Source organism: Mauremys mutica, chromosome 21, assembly GCF_020497125.1.
Source record: "Mauremys mutica isolate MM-2020 ecotype Southern chromosome 21, ASM2049712v1, whole genome shotgun sequence".
Lineage (NCBI taxonomy): Eukaryota > Metazoa > Chordata > Testudines > Geoemydidae > Mauremys > Mauremys mutica.
The window spans coordinates 4,773,193-4,801,158 of NC_059092.1; the positions used below are offsets into that span (position 1 = coordinate 4,773,193).

The 27,966-nt window shown below is 49.5% G+C and overlaps 2 protein-coding genes across 4 annotated transcripts; both read right to left on the reverse strand.

Annotated features, from left to right (window-relative positions):
- Positions 1 to 2,504: 2,504 nt before the first annotated feature.
- PRXL2B (peroxiredoxin like 2B) lies at positions 2,505 to 12,542 on the reverse strand. The gene is made up of 7 exons (XM_044996076.1): positions 12,396 to 12,542; positions 10,945 to 11,149; positions 8,973 to 9,024; positions 8,114 to 8,177; positions 7,438 to 7,513; positions 5,117 to 5,235; positions 2,505 to 2,695 (listed from the first exon to the last, which is right to left on the reverse strand). Exons 1-7 carry the CDS (start codon positions 12,456 to 12,458, stop codon positions 2,669 to 2,671), a joined length of 606 nt encoding a protein of 201 aa, XP_044852011.1. The 5' UTR covers positions 12,459 to 12,542; the 3' UTR covers positions 2,505 to 2,668.
- Positions 12,543 to 15,149: 2,607 nt separating this feature from the next.
- On the reverse strand, positions 15,150 to 27,719 carry LOC123354242 (tumor necrosis factor receptor superfamily member 14-like). 3 transcript variants are annotated; one of them, XM_044996072.1, is made up of 9 exons: positions 27,601 to 27,719; positions 25,511 to 25,616; positions 25,224 to 25,342; positions 24,457 to 24,582; positions 23,442 to 23,597; positions 21,688 to 21,778; positions 19,838 to 20,025; positions 18,412 to 18,428; positions 15,150 to 16,654 (listed from the first exon to the last, which is right to left on the reverse strand). In XM_044996072.1, the coding sequence occupies exons 2-9, from the start codon at positions 25,531 to 25,533 to the stop codon at positions 16,532 to 16,534; spliced, it is 843 nt and encodes a 280-aa protein (XP_044852007.1). In that variant the 5' UTR covers positions 25,534 to 25,616; positions 27,601 to 27,719; the 3' UTR covers positions 15,150 to 16,531. The 3 variants fall into 3 exon arrangements, with proteins under 3 accessions (XP_044852007.1, XP_044852008.1, XP_044852010.1); XM_044996073.1 differs by lacking the exon at positions 25,224 to 25,342 and having other exon boundaries at positions 27,601 to 27,713; XM_044996075.1 differs by lacking the exon at positions 27,601 to 27,719 and having other exon boundaries at positions 25,267 to 27,286.
- Positions 27,720 to 27,966: the final 247 nt, after the last annotated feature.

Sequence of the window (27,966 nt, forward strand, 5' to 3'; positions counted from 1 at the left end):
AAGTCTACTTATTGAAATGACAGCTGCAGATGCAGAACCTGGCTGCCAGGCACTCTCTCCTGAGGTCTCTTGCACGGTAGTTTTCAGTTTACTGAAGTTTAACACCACACATCTACTTCCTGTCAGCTAGTAGCTGAAGGCACTTGGTCACTTCCAGTGAGGTAGGGCTTGTTCAATTAGCTTAGATGATAAAATACTGGGCATGATGCAGCTAAAGTGAAGTATTCACCTACCACGATAAAAATCTGTGGGTAGTTGGCAAGTTTCAATTACCCTTAATGTTAGGAAGCTGGATCTTATTTTCTTGGCAGTTAGATGTTCAATTAAGATAAAGCAGATGATTAAACACCATAAAGGTGGTTTAGTTGGAAGAAAACAGTGAAGGCTAGCCCCTTCACTTGTTAAAATTAAGCACCAAGATTAACATGTTTGTTAACTCCTCGGTTAACATACAGTTCTTATGCCTGGTGTATATTAAATTAGATTCCATTTCTAATCAGCACTTTGTGACTCAACATACAATGGGAGCCATACAGCATGCTACTGCACCTACAGTTTAAAAAATTAACCAGATCTCCTCTTCTCCCATTTTATGAAGTTCCAGGCCAACTATTCAGAGCTTTTCTCCTCCCTGCCATTAGAAAGCTGTACCTATATACAAAGCTCAAGGCACTAGTATAGCACCAAAACACAGAAGTCGTCTCAGCTCTACATTGAAAATATTTGGCAAGTTGGTGTGGTTTATATTTAAAAAAAAAAAGTGAATACTTCACTGCTTCTTTAAAACTTTGCTTTGAAGGTGGTAGAAGCCTGAGTGCTTTTCTGCTCTGCTGATAAATTAACCAGAATTGCATAGATGATGCAGTGTAAGATTTAAGATATCCACTCTTGTCACAATATGACTGTTTCTAAAAATCTGCTCTAGGAATTATTTGGGGGAAGCCCATGGCTTGTGTTATCAAGGAGGTCAAGACTACAGGATTACAACAGTCCCTTCTGGCCTTTGGAATCTATGACTAGACAAGGTTTGCAATTGGTCCTAGTTCAGAAGTTGTAACCTCTTCAGGCTAGGGACCTTCTCTTGGAAAAAGTCAGAGTAGAAATAAAGTATCACCCTCAAGTTTTGACAGGTGAGATGTTTTGCTGGGATCACAGGAAATTAACCTACATCATATTTAAATGTGCATCATTAATGTGTACAATAGTCAAGCTGGTCTTTCTCTGAGTGTTTCCTATTTCTACATGGTTTTTAATTAAGTGACTAATTACAAAGGAGTGTTAAGTACTCTGACAAATCAGCTTATTAAACTATTTGTGTATGGTTACAGGTAGACTAATAGTCACTTTATTTGTCATATTTATTGTCCATCTCCACTTACTCACCTTTTCCAGACAAGGAAACCTATTGCAATTAGTTCACACAACAGAAAATGAGGACAGTTGAAGGTTAAACTCCATCATCAGCATGAGATGCCTACTCTTGGGTGTGTCTGCAGTTAGAATATGGCTCTTTAAATGCACCTAGCTGACCCAAGAGCTGACCTTGCTCCAAGCTCATCAGCTAATGCATGCTGGCTTTAGGAGGTGGTAAGCATCAGTGCTTTTTCTGGGATCTGGCATTCTTTGCTCCTCCGAGCCTGGATTTGATGACCATAGAGGCTCATATCCAGGAGTTTTCCTGGGACATAAGGATTATTCAGGGCTAGTGTTAAAGTTTCATCATTAGGAAGATTGTGAGGGATAGGTAAGGACATGGATGGTAGATAGGGCTGCTGGGCTTTCCTCAGTCTTTTGAAGGGCATGTGGTGCCTGTTAAATATTTACCTACAAAATTTATTTCCCTGCACCAAGGAAAAAAAATCTTGAGTCCACTTTTACTGTAGCTTAGGTTGAAGCTACAGTAAAGAGTCTATTTGGACACCAGCCTCAGATAGAAAGAGTACATAGTCTTGGCTCTTTTATTAGATGAAAGAGCATGCTGTGTCCTGGGTGCAGGCAGTAGCATCATCTCCACCTGCTGTTGCACCCCAGCGTATGTATTCAACAGCCTACTTCAGCTAAGAAGCTGCCCTCTGACCAAGCTGACACTGGTCAAGCTTTAGAAGTGTGTTCAGGTACTCTGCCCACCGTCATCTGTAAGGCTCTTCTGTTTTAATGCCTTTAAGAAGGGTGAAGTGTTAACACAGATGGATAAAGTTAAGCCGCCACCACCACTTGCTAACGAAGTGTTTCTGCAGAGCAGGAAAAGTGTAACATGGGTGGAAAGGACTTCTAACCAGGGAAGAAAGCTAATAGGAGAAGTCTACAAACTATTAGCACTGGCCATGAAGCAAGAGAGGCTCTCCTTGTCTCAAAAATCCTCAGACGATACTCTTGTTCACACCTACTGGTCACCTGATCAAAATGATCCAATAGGAAAGCCACCAAGCTAGCTGCTATTGGTTACCATGTTGAGCAACAGGGAAAGCTTTGTTATGCTCATCCAAGACAGCCTGACACAGCACTTTGCTTTAGGGCATTTACTCACACTTCAGTGATTTGGCCATTATACAAAAGTATGAATAGATACAGTGAGGTGAGATTACAGCAGCTATGAAGTGGTAGAACAGAGGAGGTCACCACATTGGCTTCTTTCTTGCTTAAAGAAATTGCTCCCTGCTCATCTCCATCATCTGGTACAGGCCTCTTCATCGCACTGTAGAGAGACAGTCATTGGGTTAGCAAAGTGCCTCCCTCAAGCCCAAGGGGAGGTGGAGCAGGGGAGACACCCAGGAAGTCCTAAACAAGAATATTTTGCTCCTTTTACTTCTCTACTCTTGTCCCCCTTTTCTTCTAGCCTCTCTAAACCACTAGGTTAGACCCCAGCTTCATCTCATGGCCTCCATAAAGGCACCTGTACCTGGAATCCACTTCTGAACCTGAAAAACCAGGCTTCCTCCACCAGATCAAACAAACCCTTCCTGGGCTCCCTATGTAGGTTGCTCTCCTTCTCCCTCGAAGCACAAAGACCCTCAAGCCGTGCACTTTCATATGCAGCAATGATGGCTGCCTTTAGCTTCCTGTTTGTCCACTTCCTGCAGGAATTCTGTCAGCTTATGGGTTCAAACCATGGGAGACAGGGACTTGTCTGCCAAGCCCAGCACATCTCGTGGGCTGTACAAACAGAGCAAGAGGTATGTGTCTGTGACAACTGCAGCAATACTATCAGTCTTGGATTTGTTATTCTACTCAACAGGACTGTTCGCTCCAGGATCAGTCTTGGCCTATTTCTCCAAGAACAGAAAGAAGCAGTTTACACATTTTACCTCATTTGCAAGAAAACCCCAGAGTCGCTACAAGTTCATAGTAACTAGTGGATGGAAGAAAATCAGAGTTTTGACCAAGGAAGTTCTGAACCCATGTTCTACAGGCTGTCTCTCTAGTAGACCCTTAGTTGAGTTGCAATAGCAGCCTAGTGTCTCAAGCAAGAGACTAGAGTGCACGTATCCCGAGAAAACAAGGGGAAGCGTGGAGGGGGAATTGTTCTGCCCTGGGGCCTGGAATTGCTGTCGCAGGGCCTGAGGAACAGTTCAGGTCAGGGGGACATTACATGGTTGACAGTTTAGTTACTGTGGAACTTAATGATTTTGCAGAAAGGTGCCATTAGAGGCAAGTGCCAGAACTGCTGTTACAAGTGATAATTAACATGCCAGGGAGGGGTTTGTTCCAAGTCACCACAGCACATGGACCTTACTTGATTTTTCCATGGACGTTTATTAAGCCTCCCACTTACAGAGGAATCTTTCCATCTGAGAGTTCGAGTCTGTGCCAGCCAAGTATTTAAGCCCAGCCAGTCGTCTGCCCTTCCTTTGAAATCCACACTCACCCCGCCTCCTTTTAGGCCTACTGGCTGGCTCGGCCAGTCTAAAAGCACCTTCCTCTGGTAACTGGAAGCACTGTAGGTGTCACTGAGGCTGCCGCCATTAACCTTAATGAGAAGTCTGTGGGAGGGCATTGGGAGGCTAAGCTGTCAGTCACGTATCCTGGAGAGCGTCTCAGGGAGAAGCACTAAAGTTGATTGGTCCCTTCCTCTCCTACCCACACACATCTGAAGTGAGGTTTTTTTTTTTACCCACAAAAGCTTATGCCCAAATAAATCTGTTAGTCTTTAAGGTGCCACCAGACCCTTGTTTTGGGGATACAGACTAACACGGCTACCCACACACAGTCACTGACTGTTCTACCCACTCGTGGGGGAGCCTGATTTCTTTGGAAGTCTTGGATGCTCCGCAAGAGTTAGTGGCACCTACAAATCTCGTGCAAGGGGCTATTTGAGCTAATGCTACAGAAATCCTGGGGACAGTTTAGGAACAAGCAAACTGCATTACACTGTGCTCTGTTCCCAAAGAGCATTAGCCTTAAGAGCTGCCCAGTGATTTCCTAATCCTCTTTAGCAGCAAGCTGATGGGAATCTCACTGTCCTTGCCACACCTCTGCTAGAGGGTTTTCACACACAAACAGCAAAGGGATGGAAGTGCTAGGCCACCTGGTCTGTTTTCATTAACCAGACACATTGCCAAGGATTCATTCGGGCTACATTTCCCCCACCCCCCCCGATTTTTTCCTTGACTGCAGGAAAGCCACTACTTTTCAAGCATCTCTATGGGATAGTCTTGAGTCTGGTAGTGAACGGAGAGTGAGTGCTTGTCTACCCGAGCAGCAATGCGCACTACACCCAATGATTTCTGAAGCGCTAACAGGATTATACAGACCCTGCTGGAGAGCACTGAAGTCCCCTAGTGTGTTTTAATGTAGCCCTGCTCAAAGTGTAGTCTCTCTTGGCAAACAGTAGCAACACCTACTTCCTGTTTGGTATGAAAGCACCATGTCAAAGCACACCAGGGAACTCTGCGCGCACTCCAGCAGGGTCGACACTGGTCAGTCAGTGCACTTTAGCAATCACACAGCTGGAGTGTGCATTCCTCTCCCATGGCAACAGGCGTGGTTCGCTGTTGGTACAGTGCTCTATTTTAACTAGAGCTAGGTAAAGTTTGGAGTGAGATGACTCCAGCAGGTTCCTTCATTTTTAAAATGGTAGCTCAGTTTCCAGCATTAGCGGAACAATAATAGCTCTTACCTGAGGTTTCACGCCCTCTTTAACACTTGCTGAGATCCCAAGGGTTTTGATGATGGTTTCCAAGGGAACATAGTCACCAGGTGAATCCTGTATAAAGTGCAGGAGCAATTTCTCTCCACCTGAAAAAGGACAGGATGTATTTAAGGTCATTACGAATGACAAGCATTGGGCAGCCAGGCACAGAACATAGGTAGTCTTTAATAAGGGACCACTGATTGACAGCCAGTCACATCCACATCAAAGCTAGAACAGCTCACGTGCACCCCAATGAGCGTGTGAACCACAGACTGCAGAACACATTAGGGGTGAGAGATCAGATTGCCCCATTCAAGCAATCATAATCTCAGGGCTGAGTCTACACTAGAATTGCTACAGCAGATGCTCCCCGCTCCCGATGGGACAGCGCTCCCCCGTCACATTACTCACTCCACCTCCCCGAGCGGCGGTAGTTATGTCAGTGGGAGATGCTCTTCCGCTAACATAGTGTGCTGTCTACACCAGAACTTAGGTCAGTGTCACTTACATCACTTGAGGGAGCACCCGAGCAACTTAAGCTACACCGAAGTAAAGCGCTGGTGTGTACAAGTCCTGTGTCTGCCAGCGAACTGTACTGACCCACACTCATGTGAATTCGATGCTGCAGTTCTAGGGTAGCATGGGGCTTTTTCTAGAGCCTGTAGGAACACTGGCATTTCCAACAATTACAAAAACCTAGCATCACTACCAAGTTGGCGAACAAGTACAGATGTGTTCATCACGAGTGTTTGCCAGCTCCCCTTTGAGAAGTCATTCAGAATAGGTTCTGCTGCAGAATGGAGAGCAGTCTGACATACTAGTGTGACTTGAGACCCATGCTAGAATGTAGACTTTGTAGAAGGCTATTTTATTAAAGAGGAAGCAGCATGTACTGTACTCGGAGACATTCTATACATCCAGCTGGGACAGGTGCACTCCAGATTTCCTATTGCTTTACACTCCAGCAGCTAAACATTATGTTAGCAACAAAGTTTCTGTTTTCTGTAGAAGGGGCAGCATTTTAGCTAGGAAGTTTTAAAAACAAAAGTGACATTTGGTGTTAAGAAGAGTGTTTAGAGAATGCTTTCTACCATACTGCCACCAGGTGGCAAGAGCTGGGCCCAACTCTAAGAACTGGAGAATGCAGCATTAGAGAAAACTATGACATGTTGTGGGTCAGATCTCAAAAAAGGCTTAAGTACGTTCAACTACAGACACCACAGCATGGACAGCTCCCATTGCAGAGATGTGCCAGGGCTCTGCATCAACTCCACTATTGGGGAGGTACCAAGTTTCAGCCAGTAGAGATTTCCCTCCCAGGCAATAGCAATACAATATAGCAATAGCAAGTATCTATCTATTGGGTTTCCGGGAAACGGGGCGGGCAAAGCCCGCCCCATGCTAACGGAACCCCCCCTCCCCCCAGCCTAAGGGGAGGTTCCACAGGGCCTCAGAAACCCACTAATTGCGGGGGACAACTAATAAAACAGGGACAGGAGTGCGGTCAAAGGGTCATAAGAAGGGAGCCTGACGGGGACACCGAGCAGAGAACCCCGGACAGCGCCCACTGCTCCTCAAAGGCGTCAAGGGAGCCAGCGGACGCCGCCCAGAGGAACTCCGCCCGGAGACGTGAACGGACTAAGGATCGGAAACAAGCCCCACAGTCGCAGGAGTCTCCATTGGCCAACCGCCTCTCCCTGGTCACGTAGATGGCCATTTTTGCCAGGGCGAGGAGGAGGTTGACCAGGAGGTCCCGCGACTTCGTGGGGCCACGGATAGGGAGTGCATGGAGAAGCAGGTGGTACAACTGAAGTCAAATGCCTGAACCATTATGCAGGCCACGGACTTGCCAAGCAGTGCCGGTTCAAGGACTGATCTTAGTTTGTAGGCAGTAGGAACAACTAACAAACACACACTTTCCAGGGTCTGAGAAAGTATAAAAGTGACTTAACTGACCTAACTAATGCCATGAAAGACCCCATTAAATAGCAAAGCGTTGGTCACAAATGGATGCCATCCTTGCTAACTGATGCATCTAACAACTCAGATGCTTGCCTAGCAGTTTTTCCTTTGTCAGGTTTCCACACCATCCTACTCCATTAGCTGCAAATCCTCCCCACCCTCAACCCAGTTGTCTTGCCTTCCTGAGGCAGGATTTCAATGTGGTGGCTTCTAAAGCCCTCTCCAGGCACAGGCTCCTCAACCAGCCAAATTGCTCCAAGCCGGTCATCTAGAAAGGTGTGTCCTTCACCAGCTATAGCCAGTTACCTGGTAGTTTTTTGACAGATGGAGTCACATTTATTTACCTCGACTGACTATTATTGTCCCTCCACTCTGCAAGAGGTCACCGCTGAAGTTCCCTTGGATGCCGTCCGCATTTGCCTGAGGGAAAAATAAAGCCCAAGTCCATTGCGAGTGTGATACAAAGGCCTCATCTTGAGGATGCTCAGGGCCCTCTCAAAACCCACTCAAGCCAGTGGGCAGAAGGGTCCCAGATGCACCCATTGAAGTCATGCAAGTGCTCAGCACAAGTCTGGTCAGGCCTTTAGAGCAGTGGTTCTCAACCTTTCCAGACTACTGTACCCCTTTCAGCGGTCTGATTTGTCTGATGAACTCCCAAGCTTCTCCTCATTTAAAAACTACTTGCTCACAAAAATCAGACAAATACAAGTGTCATAGCCACACTACTGCTGACAAATTGTGTACTCTCACCATAGAGTTATAAAATACAGCAATTGGAACATAAATATGTACTTACATTTCAGTGTTTATACTGCTCTATAGGCCATAGAAGTCATTGTATGAAATTTTAGTCTGTGCTGACTTTGCTGGTGCTTTGTATGTAGCCTGTTGTAAAACTAGGCCAATATCTAGACGAGTTGATGTACCCCCGGAAGACCTCCAAGTACCTCCAGGGGTACATGCACTCTCTAAAGCAGTGGTTCTCAACTGGGGTACATTTCCTACTACCTAGGATCTCACCTTTGTGACAACTTCTCGAACTGGTTTCCCCAGAGCAGCAGGAACTATACTCAAGGCATTGTACCTGGGGGGAAGAAAGGACATGGTTATCCTCTGCTACTCTAATTTGCTTAGTCAATGGAGCTACACCAGTTTACACCTGCTGAGGATTGGACCCCAATAATTAAGCTCACAGGGAGAGCTGCACTCATTCCATGCAGCTTGCTATTGAATGTTGTCACATTAGCCAGGGGTTCTCCCACTTCACTGTCCTGCAACCCCCTTCAGACAAAGTTACTACATGACCCCATGGTGGCGGGGGGACGGGGCAGAGGAGGCTGCAGCCTGAGCCCTGCGACCCTGGGTGAGGGGGCTGCACACAAACAGGGGAGGAAAAGGAGAAAGTTGAATCTGACTCATTGTAACAAACACCCTAAGCACCACCACGGATCCCCGTGGTCAGTGCGTTCCAGCACACCGGCATGAGCTAGCCAGAAGCCACTGAGCTCAGGATCTCGCTGGTATGCCCAGGCTTTTAGTTTTGATCCAAGAGCCTTGTATGTTTGCCTAGGTCTCAAACCAAGTACAGTCACTTAACCATTAATGGTCCCCAGGGTAACAAGCGACAGGCAAGAGCTGGAGCCCCCGGTGGGTTTGTACTGAGGGAGCCTCACCGTTTGCCATGTGGCAGCCCTTTCCCTCAGGAGTCAGAGACCATTAGAACTACACCGGGGCAAAGCCGTCTTCTCGGTCGGAGGAGGGGGTGCTGCCTTCTGCTGTAATGGGCCTCAGCCATCTTAGCTTCATCCCTTCAAATTGCTTTGACTAAGGGCTGAGGTTCTCTTAGACTGGGGACAAGAAGTCAATAGGAGCCACTCACCTTTTGAACCCCAGGTCATTGTAGCACTGCTTAGTCTCATCAAGATAGAGTTCTGGGGAGGGGGAAAAAAGGGGAGGTTAACACAACCATCTCAGCAGTATTTGTTTTGTGTCAGTCTGCAAAAAAAATCTCAGCAGCAGCCAGCCAGCAAAGCAGCTCATAGTCAGAACACTACTAGTCTCTAGAACAAGCTCACCAAATAGCACCATCATCCAGCAAGATATTGCCTCAAACCTAGTTGTCTCCCCCACCCTTCCACCCATGCCTATAACCCACAGGAGGGAGCTTCCCTGCAAGCACTCCAGACACTTCATGAATACGTGTGCTGCCAGGCACACACCCCTGTAATATCTAGAGGCCATCAGTGGTATTGCATGAGGATCCATGGCAGTTTTATACTGAAGAAGGGTGTGGCATGAATGTTACTCAGGAGACTGGCCCAATGGCTTGGCATGGAGGCAGCACATTTTGGGGTATGGACGGGAGAGGGGGAGAGAAGAGGGGGTACTCAGAAGAGTGGTGGAGCTCAGGCAGGAAATCAGGTTCTGCAGAGCTAGTCAAGAGTGGGCAGGATGTGCAGATGCAGGTAATCAGTGGGTGGAAGGCAATGGGTAACATGTAGCCAGAGACAAGCAGGTGACTAAGCCACCTTCACAACCCCCAGATCCTGGCCCCAGCACTGCACCCGGCTGGGGCTTAGTACAAGTTAGCAAGCTAGCAAAGATGCTCAGCTCTGAAGTCTGGACTGGCAGTCCCAATTTTAGAGGTTGGAGAAAGGCATTTGCTGGACCCAGGGCTGGAAGCTGAAGTTATCCACAGAACACGTACAGCAGGCTTCCCCATGCTGCAATTCCAGTCAGGCTGGGGCTGGTTCTAGAGGATATGCCCCAGGGGCAGGGCAGACTCCATGGCCACCATGTCCTCGGCCTCTCTGCTGAGACTCCCAGCAATGCACAGGTTTCCTCCACCTGGTTATGCAAGTATCATTTAACCTTCCAAGCAGCTGCTGATGCCAAGCCCGCTGAAGGCAACTTTCTGGAGCCATTAAGTACTAATTACACCTTGTTCACATCCTTCAACTCATGACTGCCCAGCGTACACAGGAATGAAATACAAGAACAATTCTAGCATGGAAAAGGGGGTGTCACCTTGTCAGAACTCCCTGGGGCTAGTCCCAGCTCTGCCCTCAGCTTGTTGGGAGTCCCATTTAAACTCTCTTGCTCCAGTTCATGGTTGCCGTGTAGCCACCTGGCTACACAACCCACCATAAATGAGGTTCAGCCTGAGGGCAGCACGTCTGGGCAGGAGAGGTTGTGCTCAGGGCAGGCCTGCGCTCTGGCTATTCCCCAGCTGACAAGGATCACAGCACGAGTTAGGGCAGCCCCAGGGTAAGGAGGCATGATCAAGACAAGTTGGCAGATAGATACAGATTATGGTAAATGATCAGTTCGATCTGGTCTTTAGCTGTGACACTGGGTACCTTCCCCAGACCCGAGGAAGAGCACTGCGTAGCTTGAGCACTCATCTCTCTCACCAACAGAAGTTGGTCTGATAAAAGATATTACCTCACTCCCCTTGTCTGTCTAATATCCTGGGACGGATACAGCTCCAATACTGCATCTCTCACTTAATCACTTCCCCGCCATTGCAGGAGCCTCAGGCCTTAATGCACCTCAGTCCCTCCTATTCTCTGCCTGTGGCACATAATTGCAGAGTCTCTCTTGGGCTGTAAGACATTGGTCTAACTTCAGTTGCTGGGTGGCTGATGACACACACTGGAGGGTAGGCTGGGTGATTTGGTCGTCCCTTCTGGCCTTGAACTCTGAGCCTCTGCACCCCAGGTTTTGCCTGAGCACAAGGCTGAATAAAGGCCCCTGTACCTTGCTTTCTGAACTGGGTGCAGCACTTCCCCAGATGAGACAGGAGAGCTCAGAAACTCTTGGAGGGGGAAGTTCCCATCCCCTAGTCCTACCTCCTTTGAAGTAGTTCCCATCGATGAACTCCTGCAGGCCTACGCTCTCCGGCCCGACTCCGATCAGACGGACGTTGTGACTGTCCAGCAGATCTTTCAGTTTGCTGGTCTCCTTGGCAATCCAGCGGCAAACCTGGCAGCCAAACCGCCGCAGGAAGAGCACCACACATGGCTGGTCCCGCCACAGAGCCCGCAGCTCCACCACCTACAGAGAGGCATTACCGGTAGTCACAAGGCCAGCACCAGGAACGCATCCTAACAGAACTTACAGGTTATAGCAACCTCAACAAATTCAAGGGCCATTGCACACTGGCAAGCTCATCAGGCGGTTTGTTTGAAGAGTTAGAAGGAGTTTCCAGATACAGTATTAGAGGGATTGTTATCTCTGCCCCCACTTTGTGGTTGTCTGGTTTTAGAGAGAAGAGAAGCAGAGAAACACGGCGTGAAAGGCCCCCACAGAGGAAACAGACTATGCCCAGAAAACCATGACGAGGCCTATACAGAAGAGGCCCGATGGTCAAGCCTACTCAGCCCCCAGCATTGGGGCCAAATTAACAAGAGTTCTCAATGGGAGCTGGGCATTGCAGATAATGAGGCCTCTATTTGTGGGGCTAAATGAGAGCTGAGCACTTTTGAAAATCTGGCCAGTAGCCAATAAACTGATAGGGGAGGTTCTCTCTGAAAGATTAAAAACAGGCTTTGGAAGATGCTCACTACTAGGAGAAGGGAAGGGGTTTTTTTAATTTTTTTAATTAACTGGCAGTGTTATTACACTGACTCACCTCCTTTCCACTTGGGGTGGAAGGAGATTATTATTATTATTATTATTATTACGAGTCTGAAAAACAAAACAAGAACCACCCACCCCCCCACATCAAACAGGGCATTTAACAGAACCTGCTGAGGTTTATTAGGGACACGTGATCAGGATCAGGGCTCTGCTGGAGCGAGCTAACTCCCTGCTGCAGTCACTACTCAGCGGTCTAGGCCCATGCAAGGTGCAGCTGGCGGAGAATGAAGTTGGTAACAAACAAAACCCACCGACCCCAACAACGTGGGAGCAAAGAGATTTAAGGCGCGTCTAAGGGACCAAGAGGCTTCAGAAACAAGCAGCATCTTCATAACTGATGATGAAACATTTTCACTGCGGGCGTCTGTCCCTCTCGCCCCGCCCCCCGTTCAAAGGGGCTTTATCCCGTTTCAGACGCGGAGAGCTGCCTTTCCTGGCCGGGAGGGCAAGGGACGGGCTGGACTGATCCTAACCCGGGGCAAGCCCAGGGGCCCCTCGCCCCTCGGCAGTGCAAGCTCAGGGTCCAGCAGGGCCCAGCCCCGGGGACCCCTCTCCCCCCAGCCGTGCTCCCCAGGGCCGGGAGAGGTGCGGACGCCCTGCTCTCGGGGCCACCCGTGGGGACCCCATCCCGGGGGGGGGGGACACCCCCCACTCCACTCACCTGCCCGCTCACCGCGTGCTTCAGCGCGTGGGCTCCCACCTTGGCGAGATCCACCGCGGCCATGGTCAGCTGCGCCCGTAACGCGCCCGCTCCCAGCCGGTCCCTTATAGCGCCCGGCCGCGATCAGCTGAGCCGCGCACGCGAGTGACCCTGCCGGACGGGGGCCGCGCCCTTCTTATCTCTAGGCATGAGCTACCAGCCAATCAGCGCCTGCGGACAGGGCGAGGCTCCTCCCAGGGGCGGGGCTAGAGACAGCTGGGTCGGGAAAGGGGCGGGGCAGGGGTGCAAGGCGAGCAGTGCAGGGAGCGTCTGCGGGGGAAGGGCCAGGTGGGGAGTGTGCAATGCCTGGCTGGGGTGACTGGGCTAAGGGGCGAATGGAGCAGCGACTGCAGAGGCTGAGCTGTGCCATGTCCCCTGGGGGAGGATCATAGGACTGGAAGGGACGTCGAGAGGTCATGTAGTCCTGTCCCCTGCACTCATGGCAGGACTAAGCATTATCCAGACCATCCCTGACAGGTGTTTGTCTGACCTGCTCTTAAAAATCCCCAATGATGGACAGTCCACAACCTCCCTGGGCAATTTATTCCAGTGCTTAATCAGCCTGATGGGAAATTTTTCCTAATGTGCAACCAAACCCGCCCTCGCTGCAATTCAAGCCCATTGCCTCTTGTCCTGTCCTCAGCGGGATGCAGGAGCTTGGTGAGGATACAGAATGCGCTGGCTACGGGGCTCTGTGCAGCACCCTTGGAGAAAGGAAATAAGGGTGTCGTGGCTAAATCATGCAGAAAGTAGTTGTAGAAGGATTGGTGCAAAATCCACAGGGACAGAAATGAGGGGGTGCAAGAGTTCAGAGGTGGAAAGTTTTGCAAAGCATGGAAGGGTGTGTGTAATGAGAAGGACCAGAAACTAACTCATCCAGACCAAAGCTGAGCTGATGCAAAGGCACTGTAAGGTTGCATGAAGGAGTCTGTGCAAGGCCCAGAGTACAGAAATAGCAACACAGAGAATGGTTACATCCTGAGCATGGTTATTAATACTCAGTGGGCGCTTGCACTTTATCCTGCAGATCATTCAGGGCTTGGTTAGAAGTTTAACCCATATGCACCTGCTGGAAATTTGTGTGCATGCCTGGGGGGAAGGTAGATAAAGCTCAGGAAATGCCTTCCTGTAAACTATGCTTTCTGGCGTTAACCACTAAATAACTTCTGAGTCAAAAGGATATTTCTCCCTCTGCGGAGATCACTAGAGCGGCACAGAGACAAATTGCTGCTCAGAAGGGCAGAGCTGAATAGCAGCATAGTAATTCTTAGTTCCTTTCTCTCATCTGAGGATCTTACACGGTGCCATGAACATTAGCCACACTTCCCCTTCGGCTGTGAGGCAGGGATGGTTAATACTGGTAACATCAGGGGTGACCAAAGGAATGAGGCGAGACCACATTGTCTAAATATCCAACCACCTTTCATGCAGTCAGAGCCCCTCCTATGGTACCCCTAGAACTGGTCAGACAGCCCTACCCCCAACAAGCACTTGTCTGAACCCCATTCTTCCAGCTTCTCCCTCAAACCAAAACCACCCACACCCAACTAATGGACAGGGTAGAAGCCTATTACAATATTATCCCCTCCTCCTACACTCAGGGCACATCTCTGTGGTTTACCCCGGTCACACAGCAAGGGTACACGTGTGTCACAGGCCAGGCTGGAACCCTGGCTTCCTGCTGCCAAGCCTGGGCTCTCACCAGGCCGCAGTGAGTAACACAATAAACAGGTTATTAACAATAGTTTACATTCCTCTAGCGCCTTTCATCCGAGGATCTCACAGTGCTTTACGAACAATCATTAACCATGGCTAAGATTAACGAACATTAATTAAGTAGAGATGAACCGGAACCAAAACCTCAGCTCTAACCATTGCAAATGCTGAGGAAACTCCGTTTCAGATCAGACCTTCTCATTGCCCCCTAGCTCTATATAGTAACTCCTCGCTTAACACTGTAGTTGTGTTCCTGAAAAATGCTACTTTAAGCGAAATGACATTAATCCAGAGGTGGGCAAACTGTGGCCCAGGGGCCAAATCCGGCCCTCCGGCCATTGTAATCCAGCCCTCAAACTCCCACTGGGAAGTGGGGTCTGAGGCTAGCCCCGCTCCATCGCTCCAGCTGTGTCGGGCTCTTGCCCCATGCCACACGGGTCCCAGAAGCAGCAACACCTCCCCACTCCGGCTCCTACGCGTAGGGGCAGCCAGGGGGCTCTGCACACTGCCCCCACCCCAAGTGCTGCCCCCACAGCTCCCATTGGCCAGGAACTGCAGCCAATAGGAGCTGCCGGAGTGGTGCCTGTAGACAGGGCAGCGTGCAGATCCCACCCCAGGACTGCCCCCTGACCCCCTCACGTGCCCTAATGCCCTGCCCCAGCCCTGATCCCTCTCCCGCCCTATAAACCCCTCTGGCCCAGCCCGGAGCATCTTCCTGCACCCCCAACCCCTCATCCCAAGAACCCACACCCCCAGCCAGAGCCCTCATGCCCTCCCACATCCCAACCCCCAATTTTGTGAGCATTCATGGCCCGCTGTACAATTTTCATACCCAGATGTGGCCCTCAGGCCAAAAAGTTTGCCCACCTGTGTTAAGCAAATCCAATTTCCCCATAAGAATTAATGTAAACGGGGGGGGTTAGGTTCCAGGGAAATTTTTTTCGCCAGACAAAAGACTTTTTTTTTTTAATACATATACACACACATATATACACAGCATAAGTTTTAAACAATTTAATGCTGTATACATAGCAATGGTGATGGTGAAGCTTGGTAGGGGGGTGAAGTCAGAGGGTGGAAGATGGTGGGATACTTCCCAGGGAATGCCTTGCTGCTAAACGATGAACTAGCACTTGGCTGAGCCCTCAAGGGTTAACATATTAATGCAACCTCACCCTTCCGCAGTCTATAGAACACAAGCTTCTCTTCCCTACCTCTAAGACTCCTCATAATGCAGCCTTTCCCTACTTGTCTGCTCCTGGATCTCACTGCATCGCCCCCAGCACCCCCAGGCCTCCCACAATGGCAGCCTCCATCACCCATTCATCTGCCTCTTCCACAAGCACCTTGGCTCTTTCTTCCCCGGCTCACTTATGCCTGGTTCACCGCTCCAGACTAATCGAAAAGGCCACAGCGCTCTCCTTCAAATCCCTCCGCAAGACCCACTTCCACCATGCCACAGAATAATCATCATGCTGCTTTTCTCTCTTGTACTGCCCCTCATCCAAGCACAGCAGTGCTTAAATATATCAATGAATGAAGCTTCACAGCCCATGTTTTCCCCACTGACAGGACAGCTGCTCTGGGGTGAATGTGACTTGACTATCTTCTTTCATACGCATCACAAATCAATACCTAGATTGTCCAGCCCTCCGACTGCTGCTTTATCAAGGGTAGCAAGTTGGTGCAGTTCACCCTCCAATCTTCACTATAAAAACGTTTAGCTTTATTTCCAACCATAGTTCTTACCTGGGATTTTATCTTACACATAGAGAAGGTTCAAAGCAAATCTGATTAACAAGAGACAGTAAAAGTGCAGATTTAATGTAGGATGAGATATTAAGAGCTAATACTTACAGCACTAATACATTTCTGTTCCAATCCTCTGCTGCCCTGGTATAAAACTAAAGCTATGTATAAAATCCATTTTGACTTTATGCTTTGTGTTCACCTGGTCCAATATGGCAGAGCAACTGGTCCAGCAGAGGTTCCTGGATACCAGGTTAAGTATTTGTGGTGTGTGAGTGGGAACTCCCAAATATTGTCATGAATAGATGGAAGTTTAAGTGTAGTTACCGAATGAAACCAAAAGCCCAGAGTCCATTGACATTACACGTAACAATGTGTCTGTGAGGAAGGCTTCAGCATAACAGGATATAGCCAGAGAGACTAAAGTTACATTGATGATGATCACTAGAATCCAGTAAAGAGGGATCATTCAGCTTTTTCTAGAGTAGGCCTGAGCCTTCAGAAGAATCCAGGGCTGGTGGTCATTCCCCAGACTCCTCTCCGTGTTCCTCCTCTATCACGTGCAGGGCTGACGAGTGGCTCTCTCTCTTCCCCTACTTTGAAAAAGTGCATCTGCTCTTGCCCGTGTTTGTTCAGGGGCTGTGAAGGGTGGATGTGCCGGAATTTTTAGTAGTTTCCTGAACAGGGAGGGCTGTATCAGTCCCTGTGTTTCCAGTCCGTATCAAATTTTCCATAACCTCTTCGTTTAGCTCATCCTTTAAAATATGACAAAGTAAAGCAAAGAGATGATGAACATTTGGTTACTATCAATCAAATGGCTGGTACGTTTTCCTAGCACCTGCTAGAGTTCTCTTAGAATTTGTTTTCTTATTCATTATCATGAAGTATTATAATACTTATTAATGTCATTCCCCATTTAGAACAGAAGTGTAAGTTATACTGTCTGGCATGATTTTTTCCTATAAATAGGGTCCAATATTTGCTGGACAGATCTTAGACTCTGTAATTAGCTAATTTTGCATCATCTTAAACTGTGTAATGCCACAAGGTAAAGATATAGATAAACCTGGCATAAAACAGCAACTGTTCTAGAGATGCCCATTTCCAAACCAAATATGTTGAAAGACGCACAAGGTGGGTGAAGTAATATCATTTCTTGAACTAACTTCTGTTGAGGGAAAAGACAAGCTTTCAAGCTTCCCAGGTTAACATGTTGCAAGAAACCACTTAAAATGAAGTGGGCATTTATCACCTCTGCAAGTCATAGGACAAAGCAGGGTTACTAGGTTACAAATTGTTGTAATGACCCGTAAAACCAGTGTCACTGTTTAGACCCTGATTGTTAGTGTCTAGCAGAGTTATGAATTTAAGCTTGTCTTTGAAAGGTGTGGTGCAGGTTTCCTTTGAGGACGAGGAATAAGTCAGATAGGCAGTGACTGCTCTGTGAAAAGTGTTCACCCATGGGTGACCGGGTGGTTTTGTCTTTTATCATTTTTCCAGTGTGAGTTTCTTCAAGAGTGTAGTGATTGTCTGGTATCACCCATATAGTTGATGGGGCATCTGATGTACTGGATGAGGTACACCAAAGGCTCTTCCACCAATAAAAGAAAAATCTTACCTCACCCACCTTGTCTGTCTCATGTATGTTTAAGCAGCTTGGCTCCAGGTTGCATGCCTTGGAGTTTAAAGAGCCAAAAGAGTCCATTTTAACTTCAAATTTTAAAGATTATTTTGCTTTCAAGTGTGCTATCACTCAGGGTGGAACTAAAAGTCAATCAAGCCATTTGTTACTAAGGTTCATTACATTATTTGGATTATATTTGTCAGTTTACTGCAGATATTGACCCTGGGCACATTTAATGCTGAATAATAATATTTTGCACTCCTATGGTACCTTCCATTCAGGGATCTCAAAGCACTTTACAAACATCATGGAGCAAATCATGGTCTATGCACAGCCTAAGTAATTGGTTCTGCTGCTTCAGGGCCTCGCACAGCCACAGAGCAAGCACGTGTAAGTGTGGGGGATAGGTTTCAGAGTAGCAGCCGTGTTAGTCTGTATCCGCAAAAAGAACAGGAGTACTTGTGGCACCTTAAAGACTAACAAATTTATTTTAGCATGAGCTTTCGTGAGCTACAGCTCACTTTACTCTGACTCAAGTCTCACAGTACCCCCAAGGTAGGTATTTTCCCCATTTTACACATGCAGACAGTAAGGCGCATTGGCCCAGACCCTCCAAGATATTTAGGCTCCTAACTTCCATTGAAATCAGGAGCCTGAATACCTTTAAAATCAATTAACATTAAACACCATTGTGGATCTGGACCATAATGTATAAGTGACTTGTTCCCTAGTTCCATAGTGACAGAGCTGGGAATAAGATTTAAGAGCCCTCGGTGTTAATCTCATTTGACCAGTGGGGACTTAAGAGTTTATGCACATACACACTTGTTCTCAGAGACTCCTGCTCCACTGGCTTGTGCATAGTAAATAAAAGACCAGATAACTCACCCTTATGTCCTGTGCAGCTGCAAAGAAAAAGGAATCTCGTCAGAAAACAGTCTGGCGCATTTCGTACTGACGTTTTTCTGTATTAATGTCCCCAGGCCAAGTCCTGCCCTTGGACTCATGCATCGCTCTCTGCGATTCAGGGGGGCCATGTGGGTGCACATCCACAGAACATGGCCCCCCTGTGCAGTAACTGCACTTTGCACTACACTTAGCAGCATCTTGAGGAATCACCCCCCTGGGAGAAGAAGGTGGTTATGTGACAATGCTAATCCAATGTGACTTTGGGCTCCAACAATGATCTGCATTGATACAGCACCTAACCACTAAGGATCCCAAAGAGTTTTGCAAACAGCAAACCACATAACCCTATAAGGGGGCATTATGTCAAACAGCTACTCCGGGGTAGGCAACCTATGGCACGTGTGCCGAAGGCGGCACGCGAGCTGCTTTTCAGTGGCACTCACACTGACTGGGTCCTGGCCACCGGTCCGGAAGGCTCTGCATTTTAATTTAATTTTAAATGAAGCTTCTTAAACATTTTAAAAACCTTATTTACTTTACATACAACAACAGTTTAGTTCTATATTATAGACTTATAGAAAGAGACCATCTAAAAATGTTAAAATGTATTACTGGCACGCGAAACATTAAATTAGAGTAAATAAATGAAGACTCGGCACACCACTTCTGAAAGGTTGCCGACCCCTGAGCTACTCTATGGCACAGGGAAATTGAGTGATTTGCCAAAATTCAACCTCTGGTCATTGGCAGAGCTGAGAATATTATCCAGGAGTCCTGATTCCCAGTCCCCAGCTATAACCAGTAACCAGTGTTCTCTCTTGGACCTGAGAACATGTTCTTCTCTTGGTGGATAAATGATGGGGCAAAATTGAGATGCTGCAGGAACCGGTTCTGAGTAAAGCCCAAACTCCCGTTCCATTAACATCACTGCTCCCCCAGCGAATGAAGAGGGAACTTTGTAAGCACTTATCAGATACAAGCGGGAAAGATCATAAGCAGGGGAGAACTGGTCCGGGTTGCCTGGAGAATGGGAACAGCTGGTATTTCTAGCCACTGGGGAATCTGGCCTGGGAAAAAAGCCGGTTTTGGCCATGAGTTGGGGAGGGATAGGATCCTCCCGAGCCGGGGCACTACAGCTGGTGCTATAGCACAGCACCCTGGCCTGGGACCAGCCAGCTCACCTCAAAGTAGGTCAAATTTAGGGCCAGTGGATATTAAAGGCAACCCTGTAAAGAAGAGATTTACACTCTCACAGGGATTCTTGGTTTGAAGAAACAATTCCAGTTACAGGTTGGCATGTTCCAGGGTGAAACAAAGACCAATGTGCCAAATACAAACTCTGCCAGTCTGACCCCTTTAGAGACCCTTTGACGGGTTTTACAGGTCTCACGCTTTTCTGACTTACGTGTTCTTCCATCTTTCCTCTTCTTCCTCCACCATAAAAAGTACGCTGCTCCAAACACCGCAGATACAATTAAAACTAAAAAGACAATTATCAATGCCAGCCCTGTGGCAGAAAGGCCTCCTTTTACACAAACTGCATCAGAAGTGGCAGTCCCGGCCTTTCCTTCTGTCATCCCTTCCTCTTCACACCTAAGATGAAGGAAGACATGTTAGTAAATATGTCACCGTATCCACAGCCTTCTCATGGTCTTAATATAGTGGATCAAATATGACAAGACCCCATCCAGATTCTGGGCCTGATCCTGCAGTCTGTGGACAGGCCAAACTCGCCCACATTTCAAGGCTGCAGGATCAGGCCCTTTGAGCCGTAGAAGCCTGCACATTGGAAAATTAAGTTATAAGGGTCCAAATTGTTAACAGAACATAGGATGAGACTGAAAAATACAAAGACCATAAATTCACTGTACTGACCTCAGAAGTTTTTACCTGCCCCCACCTCAGTGTAGGGGTCTGTGATTTCAATGGCAGTGTCACTGACGTACCCAGGCAGCACAGGCAGTGGTACTCCCACGCTGACTTGGGTAGGCCTCAGCAGGGGTGAAAGTTACTTAAAGGACTTACCGGTAAGCCAGAGTCCTGAGCGGGGGGGCAGGGCCTTTAAATTCCCAGGCCCTTTAAATTGCGGCAGCGGACTGGGGCTCCGGCAGTGAAAGGGCCCAGGCTCCCGGCCACCGCCACAGAACCCCGGGCCCTTTAAATCGCAGAGCCTCAGGGGCTCCCAGCTGCCGCTGCTACCCCAGGGCTCCAGCAGCGGGGCTCTGGAGTCAATTTAAAGGGCCCGAGGCTCTGGCCGCTGCTGGGAGCCCCAGACTATTTAAATCGACAGCCTGGGGAAGCCAGTACAGTCGGGGGGGTACCAGCTCTTGCTGCTCCGCCGCACCATACAGTACCAGCTAACTGTCACCTCTGCTCCTCAGCCAATCACCCACAGCAGAGCAGAGCAGAGCAGAGCCTGACTGAGCCGAAGGGCCAGATTCACCACTGCTCTGTGGCCCCTTCGCACTGTTTGTGGGGCAGACGGGCTGTGCAGTTGGGAGGGGACCTCACCTGGCGCAGGGGGGCCATGGTGGCGCAGGGAGCAGGCCAGAGATGGATTGGCCCAGGGAGGGGGCATGGCCAGGGCAGTTCTGCCCCCCATTAGTGGCCCCTAGGGGGCCATTGTCACTGGTAAACCTCACAACTGACCCAGCCTGCGTCAGGGGCTGACCTGGCCCCCAGCTGCCCATGCCAAGGAGGCAGAAAGGTCTTTGGGACGTGGCGGATAATCAAGGGAGGAGCCGATTTTCAACTCTTAATTCTAAAATGTGCCATATGTATTTGTAATCTGTGTTCTGTGAGGGGCAAACCCTGCCCGCTGCTGTGCAGCCATGGGTCTCTCTGGCCATGGAACTGGGGCTGTTACACTGCATGGGTGGCCAGTCCCAGTATGGCCCAGGGCCTGGTTCCACACAGTCTCTCCGCCATGTCACTGGGCTCTGTGCAGGGAGGATCTGACAGAGGGGGCTGCATCCCATGTCACGTTTATAAACAGCCCTGAGGTGAATCCAGCCCTCACAGAGAGGGCCCAGGGTACAGAAAGGGATTCCTGGGGAAAGGATTCCCCAACACACAGCTCACAGCCCTACTGATTTACGGTTACATTTCCCAGCTGCTGAACTTCAGGGCACCTCTAACAAGGTCTGATATAGCCGCAAAATTCAAGTACAAAAAAATAATGATGAATGAAAGGAGAGAAGGCAGTGTGTAAAGTTGGGGCAAGGGAAAAGGCCATGTGTAGTCAGAGTCACCTACCTGGTCCATGGCTGACAGGTGTGTGACATGTTGGTTGCTGAGAAGGTTCCATCAGGGCAAACCTCACATACGTTGTCACTGAATTCTGTGCCTATAAAAGAGGGTGACATAACTGGATTCTCTCCTGAATGTGGGGCCTAAAGGAGCTTTGATTCAGAAAGGTCTCCAGCTGCATCTCCCCACTCTCCCTACCATGTTGCAGAGCCTCTAGATCCATTTTATTCTGAAGCCTCCAATTCCATGTGGCCCTGATGGGGTAACAGAGGGGAGGGAACTCGGGTTTTGAGACTTGGACTTGCAGACCTAGGTGTATATTAGGTCGACTTACAGCCACTGCAGTAATTACCCCGGTGGTGCATGTCCACACTACCCTCCTTGGGCCAGTGGTGCATGTCCTAACCAGGAAGGCTTCCACCTACCAAAGAGGGGCAGTGTGGGGAGCGGAGGGCCCGGTCTCTCAGCTCTGCTGGCAGCTCAGTGCAGGGAGCGTGGCTGCCCCACAGGTTCCTAGCGGGCTGCCTCCCCTCATCGTCTGTTGACACTGACATAATGAGGTCCCTTCCTAGAGTGTCATTGTAAGGCGCCTCTTTGCCTTTTCCTGCACTTCTCTGCAACCTCCCTTTCTGTCACAGTGTAGAAATGCTACTGAACAGCCTGGGTGATGTGTGAATGGAACAACACCACAGACTTTGCTTCTCGACAGCAGCTCCCATCCCAGGATCTCAAAGAGCCAGGCTCTCAGGGCGTTAAGCTCACATCTCCCCATTCAGTATCCACTTCGGAAACAGAGCAAAGAACCGTGAGGTACTTTTGGTTAATCTGGAACTCACATGTGCCCTTGATCAAAAGCCTTAACAATGGACCATGGCCTGGATCCACACCCACACTCTGTAAAGGAACTTAGGTGTCTACAGCACTGATGTACTCCAGTGTAATTAACGGGGATTCTGCACCAGTAGGAAATGTGTTGCTGAACAAGTCTGTAGCACTATGGGAGCTCCAAAAGGGGCGTTTTCACACTTGTCTTACTAACAGAATTCTGTGCCCAAAGACGGGCTCAAGGGAGCTGTTCCTGGTGTGCAAGCTGCAGCTGAACTCACACTGCACTCTGCTGCTGCGTAGGTGGGCTGCTGACATGTGTGAGTACAAACCCACGGCCTCATGCAAAGTGCTGCCTGCAAGAGCATCATGTGAGTGTCCCACGACACCCAGAGGAGTCTGAGCTCCTCACAGCCTGTGACACACTGAACCTTGCCCCTGTCTATTTCATGCTTGTGTAAGAGGGAGATGGCAGCTTTGTGTCTGGCCTGGAAGGTGAACAGAGCCCAGCTCTAGGGCAGGACCCACGGCAGGGAATAGCAACTCCAGAGTGCAGGACCCCCAGCAGCTTCCTCGCTCCCACGCCCCTGCCCCCCATGTATATTGAGGGAGCTCCAGCTTGAGCGCCTCTGCTGAGCGCAGCTGGGGCAGTGTGTGCTGGGACAGAGGCAGTCAGGACCCAAACCATTTCTGTCTCTGTGGGTCAAAACCAATCCCTACATGTGACCAACAGGCAACTCCGCTCCGTCAGCAGGCTGCAGCATTGTGCACGCTCCTAAGGGATGGCCCATCTACAGCCCAGCCACTCTTCCGGCTGCTTCCCCAGCATCACCTCAGTCTCACCTGGATTAAGTCTCAGCCAGTTTGCCCTGCTCCAGGTTCATTCTGTGACTGCAGAGTTTTGCTTTGGTATTACAGAAGTTATGTTGCCTTACCAGGTATTTTCACCTTAGAGCCAGGGAGGCAGATGGTGGAGGCACTACACATTCCACAGTCCAGCCATGCCGGGCGGCTGCAGAAATCCCCCGGGGCGCAGCCGCACACGGTGTTCTTCGTATACGTGCATTTTTCTTTTGCCAACAGTCTGGCTCCTAAAGGAAAGTTACATGCATCACAAATACATTTACATGGGAAACAAACAAAGCAGATACAAAACCTATTGTGCACCCCCAGTCCTTGCTGATCCGTGGTACAGGGCACAGGAGCTAGAGGGGTTTGTTATGATGACTCCATTTCACAAGTGTTGCCATGTAAATAGAATCATCTGGAGCCTGATTCTCTGCTGCCCTGCACCTTGTGTTGTATTTACATCAGTGCAAAGGGTGCATGCAAAATGCTACCAAATCAGTGCAGTGTTCTCTACACAGCTGCAGCTGAGATCGTGCTTTGCACCCACTCTGCATTCATCTGCACAGGTGTGAATAATGACAAAAGGGGTAGGGAATCAGGCTCCCAGTAGCCACATATAAAGGACCACAACCTCCAATCCAGTCATGTCACTCGCGCCTCCTGAGGTACGTGCATATTTCTCAGTCACTGCTCAGGATCTGGGATCTGAAAGGAAGGTTATAACCTTCCCCGTGTACAATCCAGATCCTGAGGGTGCAGAGCTGCTGCTCTAGGACAAGAGATATCATCTGAAATGTTGGATTATAATTATGGTTTATTGTGTTTGTTCTACTTCTGCTAAATCTAGAGATCCACTTTCCCCCTGAGAAGAGTCTCCTGGGATCATTCTACAGACCTTCATCAGTGGAAGATGTGAGACTGAAGCCCATGCACTGTGCCAGAAACTGAGAGAGCTGTGAGCAAAACCCAGGTCTCTGGACTTTCAGTCCCGGGCCCAAACAACTAGGCTGCTTTTGTATTTGTGGGCTGGGGGAGACAATTCAGAAAAAAACTAATTAAAATCCATCCCTCCCCCCGCCACACACAGACCAGCTTCCTTACCTGCATCGCAGACTTTACATCTCATGCACTCTGTTAGGCCATTGGGATGCTCTGTATATGTGTCGTCCACACAGGGCATGCAAGTTGTCCAGCTACTTAGTCTACAATGTTTGAGCACCCTGCTCCCTAAAGCAAACAAAACAATTAGCTCCTCCGAAAGCCAGGCTAATCTATTTAATGCATTAATCCAGAGATTGCAAAGGAAGGTAATTATGCATGACAAATGCACATGCTATGTGGGCAGTCAGGCCTAGAGATTGAAACGAGAGTTCTGCCGACCGGTTAGAGCTGGGCCCAGCGGGGCAGGGTCCAGGAACAAGCCAGGGTCAGTGCTGGAGTGACAGAAGCCGAGTGCCGGAGCCGGAGGGTAAAGTGGGGTTGTAGTCAGAAGGTGCAGCCAAGGGTCAGAAGCCAAAGGGTTAACCAGAGTCACAGTCGGGAGGCGCAGCCCAGGGTCGGGGGTGGGGGTCCGAAGCCAGGACAGGGTGGGGTCAGGACGGGAAGCCGGCTGGAGCAGGGCTAGGACACAGCAGGAGCAAGGACTAGACACGGAGCAGGGCAGGCCCAGCTGCAGGCAGGGTGCGCATCGAGCAGCCGCTGCTCGGCTGTGGGTGCCAGGCTGCTGTGCAGGAGTCAGAACTGCTGATCCAGCAGCCACTCCGGTGCTGTGGCTGCCCCGTCAGTTCCAAAGCCATGCAACTCGGCTTCCTGGTTCCCCAGCAGCCAAGCTAGGCAAGGGAGCAGGCCAGCCGCTGGTCCTGCCTGACCTGGCCTCTGAGGACGAGAGGTGTTACGGAGAGAGTGACTTGCCCAAAGTATCACAGTACGTCTCCTTCTGGATCCCCTGTGTCCCAGGCCACAGGAACCATCCTCTCTATGTCCTCCACTGGCAGGTGAGTAACAAGCAGTGAGATGTTTACATGGACAGATCTGTGTCCTCACCACCAGTCAGATTCACAGTAATAGAGGTGAGCAAGCTCTCCGGAGGAGGCCGGACAATTCGACTCTCTAGGGAAGGGTCATGATTTTTAAAGAAGCAATCAGATAGACCTACCGGCGCTGCACAAGGGACAGCATTCGCCATTTATTTCATATTCGCCTGGGTTGCATTGTAGAGTTTCCGAATGAGGTAGTTGTGTTAACAAGAAAACAACAAAAATCTTTAGGAAAGAAGAGAAGAAAGTTTCTGATTTGCATCATGCAGGCTCAGTAGCAGGCGGGGAGGGGCTGGTAGCACTGTGGCACTGATTAGTGCTGTGATGCTTTTGCCTGAACCCCTTTGAGTCCCTCAGGTTCAAGGTGGGGATTCAACACTGACAACACTCCTAGCAAGCTCTTGTCAACCCGCACCTGGATGCACTGAGCGCTAGTGTATATGGAGCAGCTTCCATCTCCTCTCTCACACCGCTACAGAGACACCTCTGAAATCCACAGGAGGTGGGGGCACTGTTCAGGAAGTGCTCAGCACACTGCAGGATCAGGCCCTTAAGTGTCTTTTGATGTCTCCTTTGCAGTAGGAAGCAGCGTTCACACACTGCATGTTACTGCAATAACTTCAGTGCCCCATGAGCATGTGCCTTAGTTGTGTCTGGGTGCAAGCGTCATGTGCTGAGTTGTATTTCTATAGAGAAACTATAAGATGAGCAAATCGGTGGTGTCTGGTGCTCGCCTGTCAGCCCACTTCACCATTTCCTCACTACCACTCTCCACATTCTGGGTCAAACTCTGCTCTCATTTAAACCTGGAAGAATTACACTGACATTAGTCTGGCTAGAATCCAGCCTTGGGACATGATCCTCCATCCCTGGATCATGTGAGTGCTCAGCTCAGTTTGGGTCTAGTCATATGGATCACAGTGATGGGGTTGGATTCATAGACTTTGGCCTTTGTCATTTCAGCTAAAGTTGCTTTCTGTTCTGATTTTTCTAAATCCAGAAGCATGGCAGATACCCTGTTAGGTACTTGGAAATAATTTTCCTTTTTCTTCCAGTATAATCTCTTTCCCTTTTACCCATGGCGTGTTTTGCTGAGTACTTGGAATACAGTTTAAATTAGCTCCAGTTTCAGTTTACACTGTGACACCCAAAATGGAAGGACTGAAATATGATTGGCCATGGAAAGCCCCAAACTGAGACCCAGCAGCCCGGCTTCCGTGTGGGCCAAGCGTTATTCCCTGTGCTGGCCTGTCCCTCAGGTCCTCACAGCCCTGGGAACCCTGGGGGGAAACGGCAGATACAAAACAACAAACTATGGGGATAGAGCAGCAGCAAATTCAATACAACGCACCACAAGGCGCTACTGTCCATTTAGAATCCTCAAACATTTCCCCTTTCAAAGGGCAACTTTGGGGGTAGGATTGTTTGTTTTTCTAAAATCACTGTCTGTTAAAAAAAAATGAAAAGTCAATTCACTTAGACCCCCCCAAGCTCCAGGCTGAGTATCACTGATGAGAACAAACCAAAATCTCCCAGCGGTATTTGTTTCCTACTCAATTAAGGAGGAAAAGTTATATTTTCAATATTCATTTTTGTTGTTCTTTGCTGTCTCCACCAGATGGAGCCCAACAGCTTCTAAAATGCAGAGAGATTTTCTCGAACAAGGAGTAAACAACCCAAACTCCGGCGGGCGAACGGTTAGAATTTGCGTTAGTAAAAAAGGAGAAATGTAAAAAATTCAACTTCCTGGGATCTTATCCTTAGCAGGGCCGCCCAGAAGGGGGGGGCAAGAGGGGCAATTTGCCCCAGGCCCCGCAGGGGCCCCCACGAGAGTTTTTCGGGGCCCCTGGAGCGGGATCCTTCACTTGCTCCGGGGGACCCGGAAAACTCTCAGGGGGCCCGGACCCAGCCCCCCCAGCTTCTTCCGCTGCGGGTCTTCGGCGGTGGGGGGGTCTCCGCCGCGGGTCTTTGGGGCACTTCGGCGACGGGTCCCGGAGCAGAAGGTCCCCCCCCCGCCGCCGCCGCCGCCGCCGAAGACCCCCAGGCTCCCTGAATCCTCTGGGCGTGGGCGGCCCTGATCATTAGTCACAGCAGGTTCCCACGATCCCTCCCCCACCCGCAAACCTCCCCCCGTGTCTCTGCCGGGTTTGCGGGGCAGGGCCGATCTGTTGGCTCCATTTTATTTCAGGCGCTTTTGGGATCCGCTTACCCGGAGCATGGTCCCGAGAACGGACCGCGGAGCCCGGCGGCGTCTGCCCCCGGGCCGCGCGCAGGACACAAGCCCAAAGTTCTGGTCCGGTTCCGACTCCGATCCAGGCCCGACGGCCCCGCAGCAGCAGCCAAGAGACCAGCCCCAACCCAGCCCAACGCCGACCCTCACTGAAAGTGAAAGTGAATTATGTAAACAGGCGAGGACGTTCCCAGCAGGGTGGGCTTTAGGGTTATATCCTTGTAGGGAGAGAGACATTTAAGGCAAATTCACCAAGGGCGCCAATTAAGGGGGGGCAGGGGAGAGCAGCCCCCCCCCTCCTCCACCCCGAGTTTCATACAGGAGGTGCCAGCTCCCAGGTGGAGC